General features: G+C 38.1%; 1 protein-coding gene across 6 annotated transcripts in view; it reads right to left on the reverse strand.

The window, feature by feature from the left end:
* GRIP1 (glutamate receptor interacting protein 1) overlaps positions 1 to 15,742 on the reverse strand; it is a 305,207-nt gene that overhangs the window by 34,500 nt on the left and 254,965 nt on the right. For all 6 annotated transcript variants that reach the window (XM_085220767.1, XM_085220785.1, XM_085220756.1 and 3 more), the window contains exons 8-11: positions 12,094 to 12,241; positions 10,302 to 10,471; positions 5,314 to 5,469; positions 47 to 233 (exon numbers count right to left, since the gene is read on the reverse strand). In XM_085220767.1, coding sequence (XP_085076893.1) covers positions 47 to 233; positions 5,314 to 5,469; positions 10,302 to 10,471; positions 12,094 to 12,241 — 661 coding nt within the window. The remainder of the gene's footprint in view (positions 1 to 46; positions 234 to 5,313; positions 5,470 to 10,301; positions 10,472 to 12,093; positions 12,242 to 15,742) is intronic.

Here is a 15,742-nt window from a genome sequence, read left to right on the forward strand (position 1 = left end):
GAATGCTCACCAAAATGCACTTAGCAGTCATCTAAAAGAACCTCACCTTTCTGCTGGACTGTCAGACTCGATATAGGAAATGAGAGGAGGAGAAGACAAGGTCTCAGTAGCAAACACGCTACCCTGGAGCTGTATCCCAAACCCTACTACAGGGTCAGCTGTCAGCACTACTTCTGTGGTTTCTGTGTGGACGACCTGCCCAGCCAAACCAACAGTGCTAGAGGCTAAAGACACTACAAAACAGAGCAGACCAGGAGGAAAGACATTCAAACACGGCAGAAATTTCATTGCTCTTCGAAAAAAATCGATCTGTACAATAAATCTAGTCAACAAGATATCTCTTTTAAATTCAATTTAGGCTATGGTTTATAAATGACATATAAACAGTTAGAACTTAAAGAATAGAAAACATCTGGTTATATGTTATAATACAAAAAGATAGTTTACGCACTAAGCAAAATACATTTGTTTGACATCCCCACCCAAAAACCTCACAACACCCCTGAACTCTGGTTGCATTAAGTTTGAGGCATGGATGAGTGGAGTTTCCACAATAGCTAAGGGATTTGAAGGCACAACCCCAGCTGTCATTTAGGTTGATTCCCATGAGCTCTTTTGAACATCTCACAGCAATGCAACGTTTTTAGCATGCACTCCAGTCTTGCTTACAAGAAAGGATTCCTTTTTCTTGTACACTTTCTTGTACACATCAACTTATACATGTTTACTACATGTCAGCAATATGCCAGGCTAACTGGGTAATCTAAGTTGAACCAGCCTCTCTGTTTTAGCAGCCTGTAACTCTAAAGAGATTGCGAGAAAAAAAAAAAACAACAAACTTCTACGGGATCTCTCAAAGGAACTGGGGAGCCCTTCTCTGAAAAACATGGGCATCTACTTCTGTATTTTCAAAATTCATGTACTCCTTATATAGTCCCTTTCTCTATTCTCATTCTGAATAGGAAGTATTACAGAATAAATCCAAATAAAATTAACATTGAGATTCAATGCAATTATGCATGAAATAGAGTTGTTTTTGTTTGTTCTGCCTCTTCCTAAAAAAGGCCTTGTTTGAATCACTGTTTCAATTCCTCCCGTGACAGAATACTGTGTTTTCAATTTGCCATACACAAAAAGTTAGATTTTCTTCTATTCCTGCTGAGACAGGAACGTTACAGTACTGTAATAACAATCATTAATGCTGAAGAAGATATTTAACCTTCTCATGTTATGAATCTATGCTATCACTTCTCTAAAGTTCCTCAAGACCCACCATTGTCTTTATTAGTTACCAAGAATTACATAAAAGCTTACGTTTCTGTTTGTTTGTTTGTTTGTTTTTAAATGTGGGTTTTTTTTTAAGGTATGGAAGAAAAATTGTCATTGTTTTTACATTATAGATAACACTAGCAGAATTATACAAAGATTACAGAGGTTCTGTGAGTATTTATTTGGGACTACAAGTAATGGACTTGCTCTGAAATAGTACCAAGTCTGACTAACGTGGCACAGTCAGCAATGATGACTCCAGAAGTTTCACCTGGCAAAATCTCATGAGTTTCAATTTTCTCCCAGTAAAGCTGCTTTCATTAATACTGAAACCAACCGTCTTTTCTTTACTAAATTACTGTGAATTCTCACATTTCTTATATTGTTTTTCCTTGGTAAGAATACTGCATTATTCTTTTTAGTCAATAGCTTTCTTCGTACTTTTTCCTTTATCTACGCTGAGTAAGATATGCTCATATCCAAAAGAAAATAATAATCTATTCTTAGACATGGCCATTAGGTTTAGCATTTTCTGCCATTGAAAACTAAGTTTATCAAGTCCTCAACACTGCAATGGCTAAGATATGACTAGAATAGATTAACTGAGTGTTAATAATAATAGGTTCCCTAACCCATCTTCCAGAAATATTGAAATTTAGGGCATTCAAGACCAGAAAGTTCCACCTTCCACTCTTAAAGACATGTCTTTAAGAACATAGAAGAATTCCTTGTTAGCTGAATCTTTGTTTCCTCTCACTGATGCGTCCATTTCTTCTACGCAACAGGCATATATATAAAGCTGATTTTCTTGCTCTTTTTCTAGTGTTCTACCAGGAACTTAAAGATCTCATAACCCTTATTGAAACTTTCAGGACAGTTGTTCTAAATTAAATTGTGAAACTAAGTTAATACTTTGGGATTTAAAACTCACCCTGACAATATCTTGATGATGAGGACACTTGCAAGTGACCATTAGGAACTCCTCCCACCCCCAAGGAAAACGTAATAAAAACAGCAGAGATGAAAATACTCTTTCCAAATCACATAACAAAAGCTATCTGCCAACTCTCTATAAAATGCCACAGATATCCAAACCCACATCTTAACACTTATTGGAATTTGTAATTCAACAATGACTGCAGCAAGAAACACTGCCCTGTTTTTCAATGCGTGTGAAGCTTCAGTCATCAGGGAGCGGCCTTTGCCAGGAATCCCAGTGCTTTAAAAATGGTGCATGAATGGGTAAGTGGCTACAGTGAAGCTGTTTGCTAGTGATACAGGGTACATTTTAGCATACTTTTTTTGTATCTGATTCTTAGTGACAATTATATGGGCTGGTTTACTATATCTATAGAGTATGTAAATCATATTCTTGAATGTGAAGATTATGTACTTGTTACTTTTATTCCTGCAGCTGTAAGAGAAGCAAAACATGTTATCGAAAGTAAGTAAGTATACAGTGTCCTACTCTGAGCCTTGGAAAACAGAACTTGTTACTTGTTCCCCCTGCTAGCATCTGGCTTAGAGGTGCTGAGAAGTAGACATTCCTAGTAACTATCAAGTAAGTTGGTATAAATTTACGCCTGATTTTAAATATTATTACAAATGCCTCAGTACTTAAATTTTAACCAAATAATAATCTAAGCATTTTTACGATGAGTACCATTTAAAATCAAAAAAGCAGAGGAAGAATAAAGATGGAAAACAAGTGGCACAAATAAAGCACATGACAGCAGGGCATGCCTTCAATTTATACAGCCATAGTTGGAAAGATCTGCATAATTAATGCTATGACTGCAACTCCTGGCCATAAAAGTGCTGTAAGCCTTCTGTACTGTCATGCTTCGTCATTATAAATTTTGGAATGATCACATTAATTTATGCAGCTTTTCCTAAATAATTGGCCAGGTAAACTTTACAGCACTCTTCATCAATACATCCTTTTCTTCCCAAATGCCATCCAAAAAGATTTATTCTTACCTTAAAAAAACCCTCGAATTTTTAACAACAACAACAAAAAGATCACTAAAATTAAGAGAATGTGCTATTCCTTTTCTATGAAAAGGACAGCAGTCAGTGCTACCTGGCTTTCATGAGTCTCTCACAAAGGGAGAGGAGTAAGGCTTGCCAAGTCTTGCTGATAGGTGGTGGAAAGGTACAGGACCAGTCTTTCTCTGTCATGGTCACTTGTAGCACATTTAGTCCACTGAGCATCTCTTAAGCTGGTTGTTATTGCAGTCACAAGTACAGGCAGAAGTCTAGTAATAGCAGTAAGGAATTCCGCGTGGGCTGAAAAGCAAGCTCACAGACAGGGCAAGCAAGCCTGGGTGGCCAGCCAGTTCCTCTAAGGTTATCTCTGATTCAAGGTTGTTAAGGGAATCACTGCTTACAGTGAAGCATAGTCAGACTCTGTCCATCCAGTGACAGGGCTAATTCCACATATTTCGCGCATATTCAGATCTCATCGTCAGGCAGATGCAGAATAAACCACTCCACAATAAAGCTTATTCTAAAATGTGCTAGCTAGAGATTTGTTTAATCATTGCATACCCTCCTAACCTTAGGAACATCTGAGGTGGGCTGTAGTGCTCATATGACTGTCTCATTTTAATCTGATGTTATTGGCCTTGCTTTGAGCCTTTGCAGGGCAACAAATTGCAGGGTACTGAATGAAAAACATCTGAAAAATCCAACAACGTAAGTAATAGCTGTCTCCAAGATGCATGATATTAAAAGTACAAAAGGATTAACAGCCCCTTGTTGTAGGCAATTGTTACAATAGAGCACAGGCTAAGAACTGTATTTTGCATCCAGCATTATTTTATTACTCAAATAAGTTAGGGTAAAGTGTAAAACTACTGCTGTTTCTCATGTGAGGATACATAAGAGCTGGATTTGTACTGATTTCATAGAATGGATGGACATGCTATCTCCCCGTGACATCAAAGGATGCATTAGAAGCTATTATGTCAACAAATGAATTGTGATAAATGGCCAATCAGAATAAAATAAAAAATGCACGTAAATGTAAAGTTATGCAAAAATATTTGCTTTACAAAAGAAATAAGAGCAAGCAAACAATAAAAAAATGCAAGACCTCAGTTCCCCTCTCAAACTCTTCCTCTCATTTCCATAGTGCCTGGGCTTGGTAGGAGACTGCTGTTCTGCTCTGATTTTGCTATGACCATGGGAAATCTTTAGTACAGGGCAGCAATGTAATGTGCAGAAGTTCAGTTTTTCCACAAGTGGATCTGTGAGCATTATTGGATGCATCAGATGATTACACAGCATTTTGCACTTCCTTGTTCTGAAGAAACTGAGCTGATGTTGATGCTGAAGGTCACAGGTTGACACATAAGCAAAAGGAGAGATGACTCTTGCATGGAGCCTGGGAAACTGCGCATTTATACAGCTGTGCTCTTGGCCCAGTGCATACTTCCATTATACCAAGTGGAACAGACTGACATATATTCATTCTGGCTTGGGAAATCATTGACTCATGGGAAATTCATGCTTTGAATTTCGGAGAGTGGCCAGAGACAATTATTTAGTTTTCACTGTTATTTGTCACTCTTTCTCACAAAAATGATTGTACCTGATGTGGTGTAGATGATAACATCAGAACTAGCAATAAGGTACAGTGGCAAGCTCTTCTCATTTTGTAATATGATAGCTGAACTTACCAGCAATCTCTTTTTGACTGTTCAGCTATGAATTTTATTCCCCAATGAAAATGGGAAGATTTGAAAAAGGAATTTGAAAATCGCTTCAGTAACATCATGACAAACCATTGCAGGATTGACTGAGGGAAATATTGCTTTATGTATTCCAGATGAGATAGTTCAGCCATATGGCCTCTACTTATCACATTTTAGCTTTGGAAAAATATTTTTATGCTCTCTTTTCCCCACATCTAAAAGAAACACCAATTGTTCTCTTTTCTGCCTAACATAAATTAATTAAAGTACTTTGTACCTTTCTTCTGTATCTTCCCCCTCCTCCACCCATTATTGCACATTTTGAGCAGTTGCTGTTACCACCTACAGGAGCTTTTGAAGTCCTTCTTTTTCATCCTCCGCCTCATCATTGTCCCACGTGGGCTGGTGGAGTAGAGGCTGCGAGGTAAGGTCCCCATGTTGAGGGAACTCAGGCTGTATGCACTCATGGAGGTAGGAGAGAAGGATGAAGACACCAAAGCTGCTGTAAGAAATCAAACACTTGGCAAACAGCACTCAGCCTTCACAGAAGAGTGCGGCACATGCTTGTAACTCATCAATGAATCAAACAATGTGTATGATGCACAGGAATGGTTTGTGTATTTCTGATAACAAAAACATTAAACTGCATAGGTGACCCTGGATAGAAGTACAGCTAGCATATAATGAAAATACCTGCTGAAAGCTAACAAAGATACTGTAGATACAGAAATTACATTCATAATACACATCTTTCTTCAGGAGAAGTATGTTAAATCAAAATTTTCAACACATATCCATGAATTGATGCAGACTACTAGATCTAGATATACTGATGTTAGAAATGCCTTTTTGTAGTAGGTAATTTCTGACAAAAGATTTGTAAGCTATGTTTTGCATGCAAATATTGCATTCTATATACACTCCACAAACCTAATAGTCTACTCATAGAGCAGAAGAATGAGTTCATCGAGAATTGTCAAGCCTTTTCCTGCCTACAAAGGCTGTCTTGTTACAGAAAAGAAAAGGCATAAAATGTCAGAAATAACCTTAGCATGGCTATGAAAAAGTGTAGCATCCATAAGACTGAAAAGATTTTAGTGCCTGAAATGAGAAAACTATGAGTAAAAGAAGAGGGAAAGGAGGAGGAAGAAGAGGAGAGACTACGTCAGCAGGAAAAGGAGTGGAACATTACGAAGGCTTTTTTGAGGAGACGTTTTCTGGAATTTCAATGCTGGCATCCTGCAATGGTCAGGGTGGTAGGTGTTATAATGGTGGTAGGTGAGAAGACTGCTGTGGCTGTTGGCACACGAATCCCAGGTATGCTGCCTGCTGCTTCTTTAAACCTTCACTGCCCACATGAAGGGATGATGGAAAATGAGAAAACAAAAGGACCAGAGAAGAGGGAAAGGTAACTGAATTACATAAACAAACAAAAAAATCCCCAAATGAAAATGAATCGAAAATAAAATAAATGAAATAATTAACAACCTGGTCTTGTCTTCTTACCAGGAGGTGCTATCTTGGGGAACAAAAATAATGTATCTTCTAAGAATAAATATTTCGGATTGTTTGCTTGTTTTCTTGTATTCGTTTTTTAAACGATTAGTATGGAATCAGTTTCTAACTTCCTTCTGGCTTTAGGAGCTAAGGTTGCAAATTTCTTTAGAAAATACTGAAGTATCATATATGATCACTAACTGGAGATTAGTAAGTCTCTATATTCAGATACCATACACACACTATGTGACAGTCATTTCAATTTACTGCACTGGCATTTTAAATTTTAACAGCATATATTGTTGGCATTAGACTACTCTATGCCACAAACAACTTCCTTGGCCCAGCAGCACAAAAATGCTATCCTGAAGCCTCATTAAAAAAGAAAACAAAAATCTAGAGCTCTTATTTATTATTTGGATGTGTAGTTTTTTCTTTTAACTTAGTCTTTGAAACTTTAAAATATGTTTTTCTGGATAAAAACAGGTTTTGATTGGACAAGGTTCTAAGTATGGAGAGTCCATACACCAAAGATGAAGGCCAGTATTTACCAAGAAGACAGGAGTTTCAGCTGATGTGTCAAATATTAAAAGAAAATGACTGAAACTCTCCTTCATTAAATATAATCTGGTCATTATTTAACTTGATGTAGTCGTGTTCTTGCTGAATCACAGTGGAGCACTACGAACTGCAAACTGCTCACTGAATTTTTGTCTTAAAAAAATAAATAAATAAATAGAAAAGAGAGGTACACCCATATGGAGAAATCTAAGCTATTGCCTTTGGCCCATCAGCTGTATCAGCTATAAGGCTGCAGGCACATAGCAACCCCATGCCAGACTTTAACAGTAGCCTGAAGTCTGTCAGTTTAGTCTGGAGCCACTTTGTGTTCACGTCTTGCTCCATGACACAGCCAGGGGAAAATGGAAGCTGCTGTAGCAAGCACCACACAGTGCCAGAAGGAAAGCTATAGTTCTGTTTCACTTCATACTGCAGGAGCAATGATTTGTTAACGATCAGAATATATATTAACCATTTGCTGACTAAAAAGCCAGGCCTGACGCAACACTGAAGAATACATGAGGGAAAGGAGAGCACAGGGGCCCACTCCATCTTTGTGGCTTCATGGCTGGGGTTCCATGGGCCCTGGCATAATATGGCCTAGACCCAGGACAGGGTGCCCTTCATCCCTTCCTGATGGTACCCCCTGTCCCCACCTTCCTGGAGCTGCTCTGATACGTGCTTGAACCAAAGGAACTAATATTTTAATATTTATTTTCCTCAACAGGTAACAAATGAGGTGAGGGTGTCCTTACAGGAAGGGATGTATGAGACACCTGTGGCACACACCAGCCAGCCTGCCTCTCTGAGTGCCTCACCCTCAAGACTTCAGGAAATCTCACACGTCAAACAAGAAAAAATCCCAGAAACAGAGGCAGTAGCCTGATGAGGCACTGTGTATCTTACAGGCTTATCGTCTCTTCTCAAATGAAAATATCTCTCTGATTATGCATATAGGCATCAAGATTTCTGGATTTAACTATGGTATAAAAATTAAAATCTGATAAGAACAATGTGGCCAGGTGGATTTTCATTATTTTCAAGTTGCTGTGAGCCTTGTTTAATTAAAAAGACTGCTTCCAGCAGGAAGTCATCTGGTAGTCTTTGATTTTTTTTCATGTTTTATTTTCATACTGAGAATAGAGATAAAAATGTCCTACAAAGCAGTCAGGTACACAAATTCAGTTTGCTCAGCTTGTAGAAAGATAATCCCAGCTCAACAAATGTTCTGTAAAAGGAAATCCTATCTTGTGTAACAGTAGTAATTTACTAGTAATTTGAGCCATTCTAAGCCAGGGTTGTAAGCAGCCAACATAAAACTAATGGGGCAGCAAGAGAAATGAATATTAGCAGCACAGTGGAAAGGAAAAAAAAAAAAAACCACAAAAAAAATCTGATATTTTATAGTGTTCTCCATTTTATTTTAGGTCTAAAATTTCAATTTATTTTATATACTGACTTCCCTGCCCATTTTAAATTCCTAACACGTTCCTAGAAGTCCAATAACTGAGCTCAACAGATACAGCCTTAATGACTCACCTTATCCCAGACACATAAAGGGAGCTTTTCAAATTCTGCAGCATCTAGGCCATACCACACCTGATGAAAGGTTGTTTCCAAAAGTATTCTTGCTTCTATAAACCATATTACCTTCTGAAATTGTTGTGATATTGGAGCAGCACCACCTGGTGAGGGGCTGGAAAGGGCTGTAAAAATTCTAGTTGTATCAGCTTACTTAAGAAAGCACTTTTATTACTGTAGGGAGATTTTTCCTCAAAAGATACACTTATGTCATCTTTGCAGACCCCCTTGATTTGATATTTTTAACAGTTTACAAGTCTGGCAAGAGCATTGTTTTATCAAGCATCCTCATTAGTTGAAGACAACTAGCAGATAAACAGCAACACTTTAAATTTTTGCTAAGATGCAAAAGACTTCAGGAAATACAGGCAGTTAAACAGATCTTTGGCCCTGGAACTCATCTTCCCCAAAGAAACCCTATTATAATGCTTTTTTAGTTAGCCCAAGTTTGAATGTGTGGTGTCTTTGCTACAAAAAAGGGAGGATCTCTTTGTAGCATACTGTCAAAAGTGAAAAGGAACTGTATCACAAAATTTGTTCTCTATTCTGCAGTTTCACTCCCTGCTTCCTCACAGGAGCCTAACTGAAAATGGGAAAGAGGTGCAGTTAACTAATGGGATAATATGGTATTGCAAGGGTTACTTTTTGTTCACCTTAGGACAAACTAGAATTTCCTCAACAATAGCTCAATATCCACCACTGACAAACTGACTAGAGCATTGTTTTTCCAGGGACAGCCTGGATAGTAGACAGATGTCCAAAAATGTTTATCAACACTAGAATTTCTAGGCCTCAGAAATCTTGTGTTGGTCTAGAGGAGGCAGAGGCACAATATTAAAGGCTCAGAAATTGCTACCACTTACTCATGCTTTAACACAGGCACCTATTCTGTGTGTATTTGATAACCTTTGTTACTTCTTTGACATCCATTATTCTGATATTTTACTGTGAACTTATGAATACTGTGAATTATCCACTTTTTCAGGATTAGTTAGAAGACAAGACAGGTAGCTCCCATTTTCAAACTTCAAACGCTAAGACATTTTATACATATCTGATTTGAAAATGGAAAGTTATTCTCTTTAAGTGTGTTATGAAATAGGCAACATGGTGAAAAAGGGCTGGGATCTCGGAATTTGTTCCCAAACAAATCTTTTTCATAAAAACTGTCAACGCACCCATGAAGTAATCTCAGAAGTATATTTTAAAGATGATGGCAATAAATAATATTCCAACAGCAAGAGAAAATAATTATTTTTGAAGCATTTCAAGGGAGAACAAGTCTATTACCGAAGAGGTTATAACAAATTATGAATTCAATATGCTGAAATCAATCAGTGTCCCTCCCTTCCTTCTCTAACTTGAAGAATCAACTCAGAGGATCATCCATTGAAGCGCCTAGTTATCCGCTCAGTGATTACAATAGTAGAGTGAACAGGTGTCTGTATGTGCATTTACAACTGTGCAGAACCATTTATCAGTAAAACATTTCCTTCTCTATCTGTAGGAACTCAGAGGATACATTAATACTGAGAAAACACAGAGCTGCTCAGAAACTGCAGAAGCATAACCTGGGGGGATGAAGCAACATCAACAGACACGATTGCAATTATAGCTTTCTTGGCCATATAGCAAGTGCAGGCTAAGGTAAAGACAGGAAAATAAAGTGGAATTTGGTGTTACAGATTCTCTTACCGTGCTCTGGGCCTTTCAGTGCTAGCCGTGTCTGGTGGTGAGGAAGGATCTCAAGTTTCACATTATCCGCTGCATTAGCAAGAAACTGCGTTGCTTCTGCCAGTGTACAGTACTCCATGCTGGTGCCATCAATGGACAGAATATGGTCTCCTACGTGTAATGCACCACATCTATACAAAAGGGGAAAAAACTCAGTATGATCAGGTATGCTCTCTGCTGGGAAAATGAGTTTTACTGCCTTCAAACTGGTCATGACAACTATGAGCGTTTTCTTTCTTTTTCGAGAGAGATTTGTGTTTTGTAGGCACTGTCACTGCTGAGACTTTATATCTATTAGTACAAACCTTAAAAACAATTCAGTTAATACAGCATATGCCAAGACATCACTCACAGAACTGCAATGGGGTAGCTGACTACTAAAATATATGCAAATGGCAGCAGAATAAATGAGAAGAACTTAAGGAGACTCAAATAACTTGGTCACATATCCCTCACACAAGCACCCAGTTCATCATTTTTTGAGTTATAGTTCAAACATTTATTAGTACAAAAGCTGTAAATGATGATGAAATTATGCAGTAGTCAAACAAATAATGAAACCAGGGCTAGCATGGTGACTTAAGGAGTTGGGTGGGGAGGGGGCTATCTGCTAAATCTTGCTGCACTCAAGAGACTGGCTACTGGATGAGTTGAGAAATGCAAACACAGCAGTCAGCATCCCGACGTACCAGTCAAGTGGACAGCTCCTTTAATTGGTTACCCCCTGCGAAACGGGAAAAAACAGAGGGAGAAAATTAAAGCATCCTGCACCATTGAACTGGAGAACACCCCTGGATCAATGGCCGTCACTCTCAAAGTTTCTACTGTAGGGAAAAGCCCACAGAGGAGCTGTAGACTCACTGCTACAAGTGGGTGCTACCCAAAGCACCATTGTCAAAGAGGTGTTACAAGGTAGGGTGACCGGGAACATGCAGGAGGAATTTGCTGCTGAAACGTAATATTTAGGGAATTTTTAGATAGAGGTATGTATATAGAAACATACTGTATATGTAAAACCACGCATACACACACACACACACAGATAAATAACCCACAGCTCTGCTACAGTTCTAGATCACAAGGGAAAAATACTTGCATTTTTTCCCCTCAAGTCTACATACAATCTGAGCTAAACATAGTAGAATGGAGTTTAAATGAAGTTGAAAAATTACAGCAAAATAACTTTGAAATACAGAAGCCAGTCTTCCTAATACCTCAATTGTATTCTAAAATGTTAATAAGAAAATCCAGACAGAAGTTCGATTTCACTGTAACACAAGAATAAATGGTATATTCTAAAAGAACACTTCAAGGTTGCAAAGCCTCAAAATTTATTTCCCTTGACAGCTGTTCCATATTGTGAGCTTACTTTATGAATTCCAGTGGTGTATTTCTTTCTTTAAAAATATTAATTTCTGCTGCAGCACTACATTTAAGTCAGAACGGACCTCTAAACTTCTGTATTGTACAGAGCAACCTACAGCCTTGTATTACATTGGGTCTCGCTTATATAATTGAAAACTATGTGAACAAGCTAACGTGAATGGTGCCCTGGAACTCTTAAACTCTGTAGTATGGAATAATGATTTGACAAAGTGCTAATTTTAAGACCTAGCAAATCTGATAACATATGCTCAGTCAAATTCATCTAAATAAGGACGTTTCCTCAAAACAAAACCAATCAAAGCAAAAATAAGAAAAAAAAAAAAAAAGAATGCATGGATCTGCAATGTCAGCTCTATGTCACACTCACCTGTCTGCAATACTTGCAGATTTGATTTTGTCTATGACAATGACCTGTTTGTTGCAGCACATCGAAGTGGACAGTGCAACCCCAAGAGCAGCACCAGGAGTTTTGGCAACTTCAACAAGCAGTGGTCCAGATGCTGTTGAAACTGAATCTGTTAAAATTAGACAACAAAAATTCAGTACAATACCAATGTAGTTTTTATGCCATTTTCGTATTTTTTTCCCTCCAAATAAAATTTCTGTCTATTCTATTTCTCTTATCAGACAATATAACACACACAAAAAAATCTGGAATGTCCCCAGTTTAGGCATCAAGAACTGTCATGGGATAAAGTAAGGGCGATGGAGCACTGGAACAGGTTGCCCAGAGAGACTGTGAAGTCACCTTCTCTGGAGATGTTCAAGACCCACCTCGATGCCTACCTGTGGAACTTGGTCTAGGGAGCCTGCTTTGGCAAGGGACATTGAACTAGATGATCTCTAGAGGTCCCTTCCTAGAATTCTGTGAATCTGTGAAAGTACTTCTTTCCAACAGGTCACCAATAAGTAGACGACCAAACAGTGAAAAAAGAAAGCAGAAAAAACAGAGGCAGCAACAGTCAAGACTAATGACTGTGTTGAAGAACTATGCTCAAGAGAGACAAGAGCTAGACAGAACAAAGAAGAAGACAGCAGGCTGCTTTGTAAATACCAAAATAAGGCATTCAGTGATAAGCGTGAAGCACATTCTGGAGACTGCCTGATAGTACTTACCAGTTGATACCCATCTATCAACAAATGACCTTAGTTACATACAGTACGTGAAGGGGTCCTGTAAGGATATAAAAAGACTGAGGCAAATCATAGAAGTGATATCAGAAGACTGAAGATACTTATGATCGGAATAAAAGAAAATGTACAAGTAGAGACATGCTGGAGTAAAGCCACCAAACGTTCTACTACACAACAGTAGGTTTCATATACACAAGGTACTGGAACCTGCTGTAAGAATGCAAGGAAAATATACACCTGTGACATCTGTCAGAAGCTGTAAAAAAGCTGCAGTTGGAGCATGCAAAAGTTAGGGATCAAGGTATTGCATGCAGTCTTGAACCTAAAAAAATTAGTCCAAAAATGTCATTCTGTCACAGAGGAGTAAGACTGTGAAGCTGTATATTGTTGTACAAATTTAACAAGCTATATATGGTGATACAAGAAACAGAATGAGAACTTTAACAATCATGTGAGGTGTTCTTCACAGCTAGAGTAATGTAAGTAAACTGGACACAAACATGAAGAGAAAAATGTGCTTGGGTGGAACAACATACAATACAAATAAAGCACTGGTTAAGAATTATAAAACACAGTTTTCCCCCACAACTTCAGACAATTTTTACAATCCTCTCATTCTTTTTCCAGTTAGAAACTTGAGAGCTAGAAAGCGACTCAGTGTTTTTCGATGTACCCATTAATTCTGAGGTATTCATTTTTCAGCTTGGCTGGGACTGAGAAAGGCTGAACTTCCCCAGACACCACCAAAATAAGGTTCTCTATAAATCTGAAACAAACCTTAAATTATGATCCCAAAAGAGAGTCCACCCAGAAGCATTACTGTCTGGTGCTTCAGATACTAATAGATTTAAAGCTGGGTGAACAGCCCTTAGCTGCTACCTGTCTTCCTCCAGTAATTAAAGGAGGAACCCTTATGGCAATCAAACAGATGTCTTAGATGTTTTGGTTTAGTGCCTAAGCTGGGCAGGGTGCATACAGCCAAATAAGCATGTGCAGCAGAGCAGAATTTAAGAATTCCCAATTCCTGTGCTGAGGAAGAGTTTTTTTCTTCTTGTATATTTCAGCTTTTTCTGGAACTACAAACAAGCTCATATTTACAAACATATGGGAAGACGTCACTAAGGATGCTTGTCATGACTACTGTGACAAAAGTTTGAACTCAGATGGATCCAGAAAATGATAAAGCTCAAGTTGTTATTGCTCATCACAGGCCTGTTCCATGGCAATTGCCTTGAGGAGAGGGAGGGAAGCTATATATTCAAATATAATCTGTCAAGAATGAATAAATCTTTCAAGATGTCGCTACAGAATTATTTGAGAAATGCACCATCAGCTTATGCCCCACCATTATTTCCCAGGTGCCTGTTAAAATGCACTGGGAAGGCAAATGAAGAACGGCAGGATGAATAAATAAGATAACTACATTAGAGGAACCAGAAAAGAAGAAGTGGAGTGTGTCTAACTGTGGATAATAAACACAAGGAAGAGAAATCAGAGGGCAATAATCAAGCGCACATTCCCTGACAGAGAGGGATTAGTTCATCATGTTGAAGTAAAGCATGGCTATGAAAAATGAATGATACAGGTATAAATTATTCATGTGTAAGGATGTTTCAGTCATTAAGATATTTACACCGTGACTGAAGCACTTACAGACTATGTTGATTTATTGGCTTTGTAATTACATAAGATATACTGATGAATGTTTGCATGAAAAATGCTCCAGATTTTTGATTTTGTTAATAATTTTTCTCACCTTTGAGCACTGCATCTCAATCAGTTCACAAGGCGTGATTAAAACCTCCCATAGGTAGCAGCATTGCTTTCTGCATGCTAATACATTTCTTCTTTTAGCAAGCAGGACATCTTTTTTATTTGCCACCTTTAATCACTGGCAGCAGGAGTTTCTTATGGGATATAAATATGCTATACGATATATAAAAAGTTTTGTATAAAATAAGTGTGACCACCTTTGCTCACCTCAAACAAAAATCACAACTTATTTTGAAGGTTAAAAGAAATTTTTTTAGCCTGATTTCCAGTAGATAGGAAGCACGCTTGGTCATTTTACACATATTTGTTTATGTACTCAGAAATGTATGCATCTGCTAACACTTGTACACCCTCATGGCATAATTGTTAAATCCAGTTCAACAGCTGGGGGATGCTGGAGGACAGAAAACCACTTTAGGACTCATGCAGCGGGTCAGGCCAAGAAGAGAAAGCTGTTCTGTTTTAGGCAACAGAGAATCTACTTGGAAAACTGCTTACAAAATGCCCTAACATAAGAAAAGGCTTCAGGGATAGCTTGCAATCAAAAATGACACAAAATCCACAGGAAATCAAACTCTGTTATTCTATCATGCCCTCTTTTTTTCTTTTTCATTTTTTTTTCCCTCCTACAAAGCCCTCTTGTACTTCAATGTAGGAAGTACTGATGTACAGGGAGCGTGTTCTTGTAGGAACACTGAGTCCTGTTGCTACTGTCTGCGTTATGCGTTTCTCTAACTGAAAGGTTTCTTATGCCTTCTAACTTTTTCAGAAGTCATTCAAAAATAACAATTTTTGGAGTAGCTTTAAAGAGACAGACAAGGAGGTAGTATGTCAAAACAGACTCTGACCTTAAAGAGCTAGCTGAACCAGATGAACCACACATCTCCACAAGACTGCCACTGATCTTGCCTGGATGCTGCTGTATCTTCTAGCAATAACATGAGTGAGAAAAAGTGGATGCCTTACCATCTCACATTAATTTCCTTCTTGCTGAGCTTCCTTCCTATGACATGTAGGGCTAGGAATCTTTTCACTTTAAAGCTGCGTACAGCAGTTCCATGTAGCCTTCTCTATTGTTATGATTCTCTGACTGAAAGCAATAAATATTT

This window comes from Meleagris gallopavo, chromosome 1 (genome assembly GCF_905368555.1).
Source record: "Meleagris gallopavo chromosome 1, MGAL_WU_HG_1.1, whole genome shotgun sequence".
NCBI classification, from domain to species: Eukaryota; Metazoa; Chordata; class Aves; order Galliformes; family Phasianidae; genus Meleagris; species Meleagris gallopavo.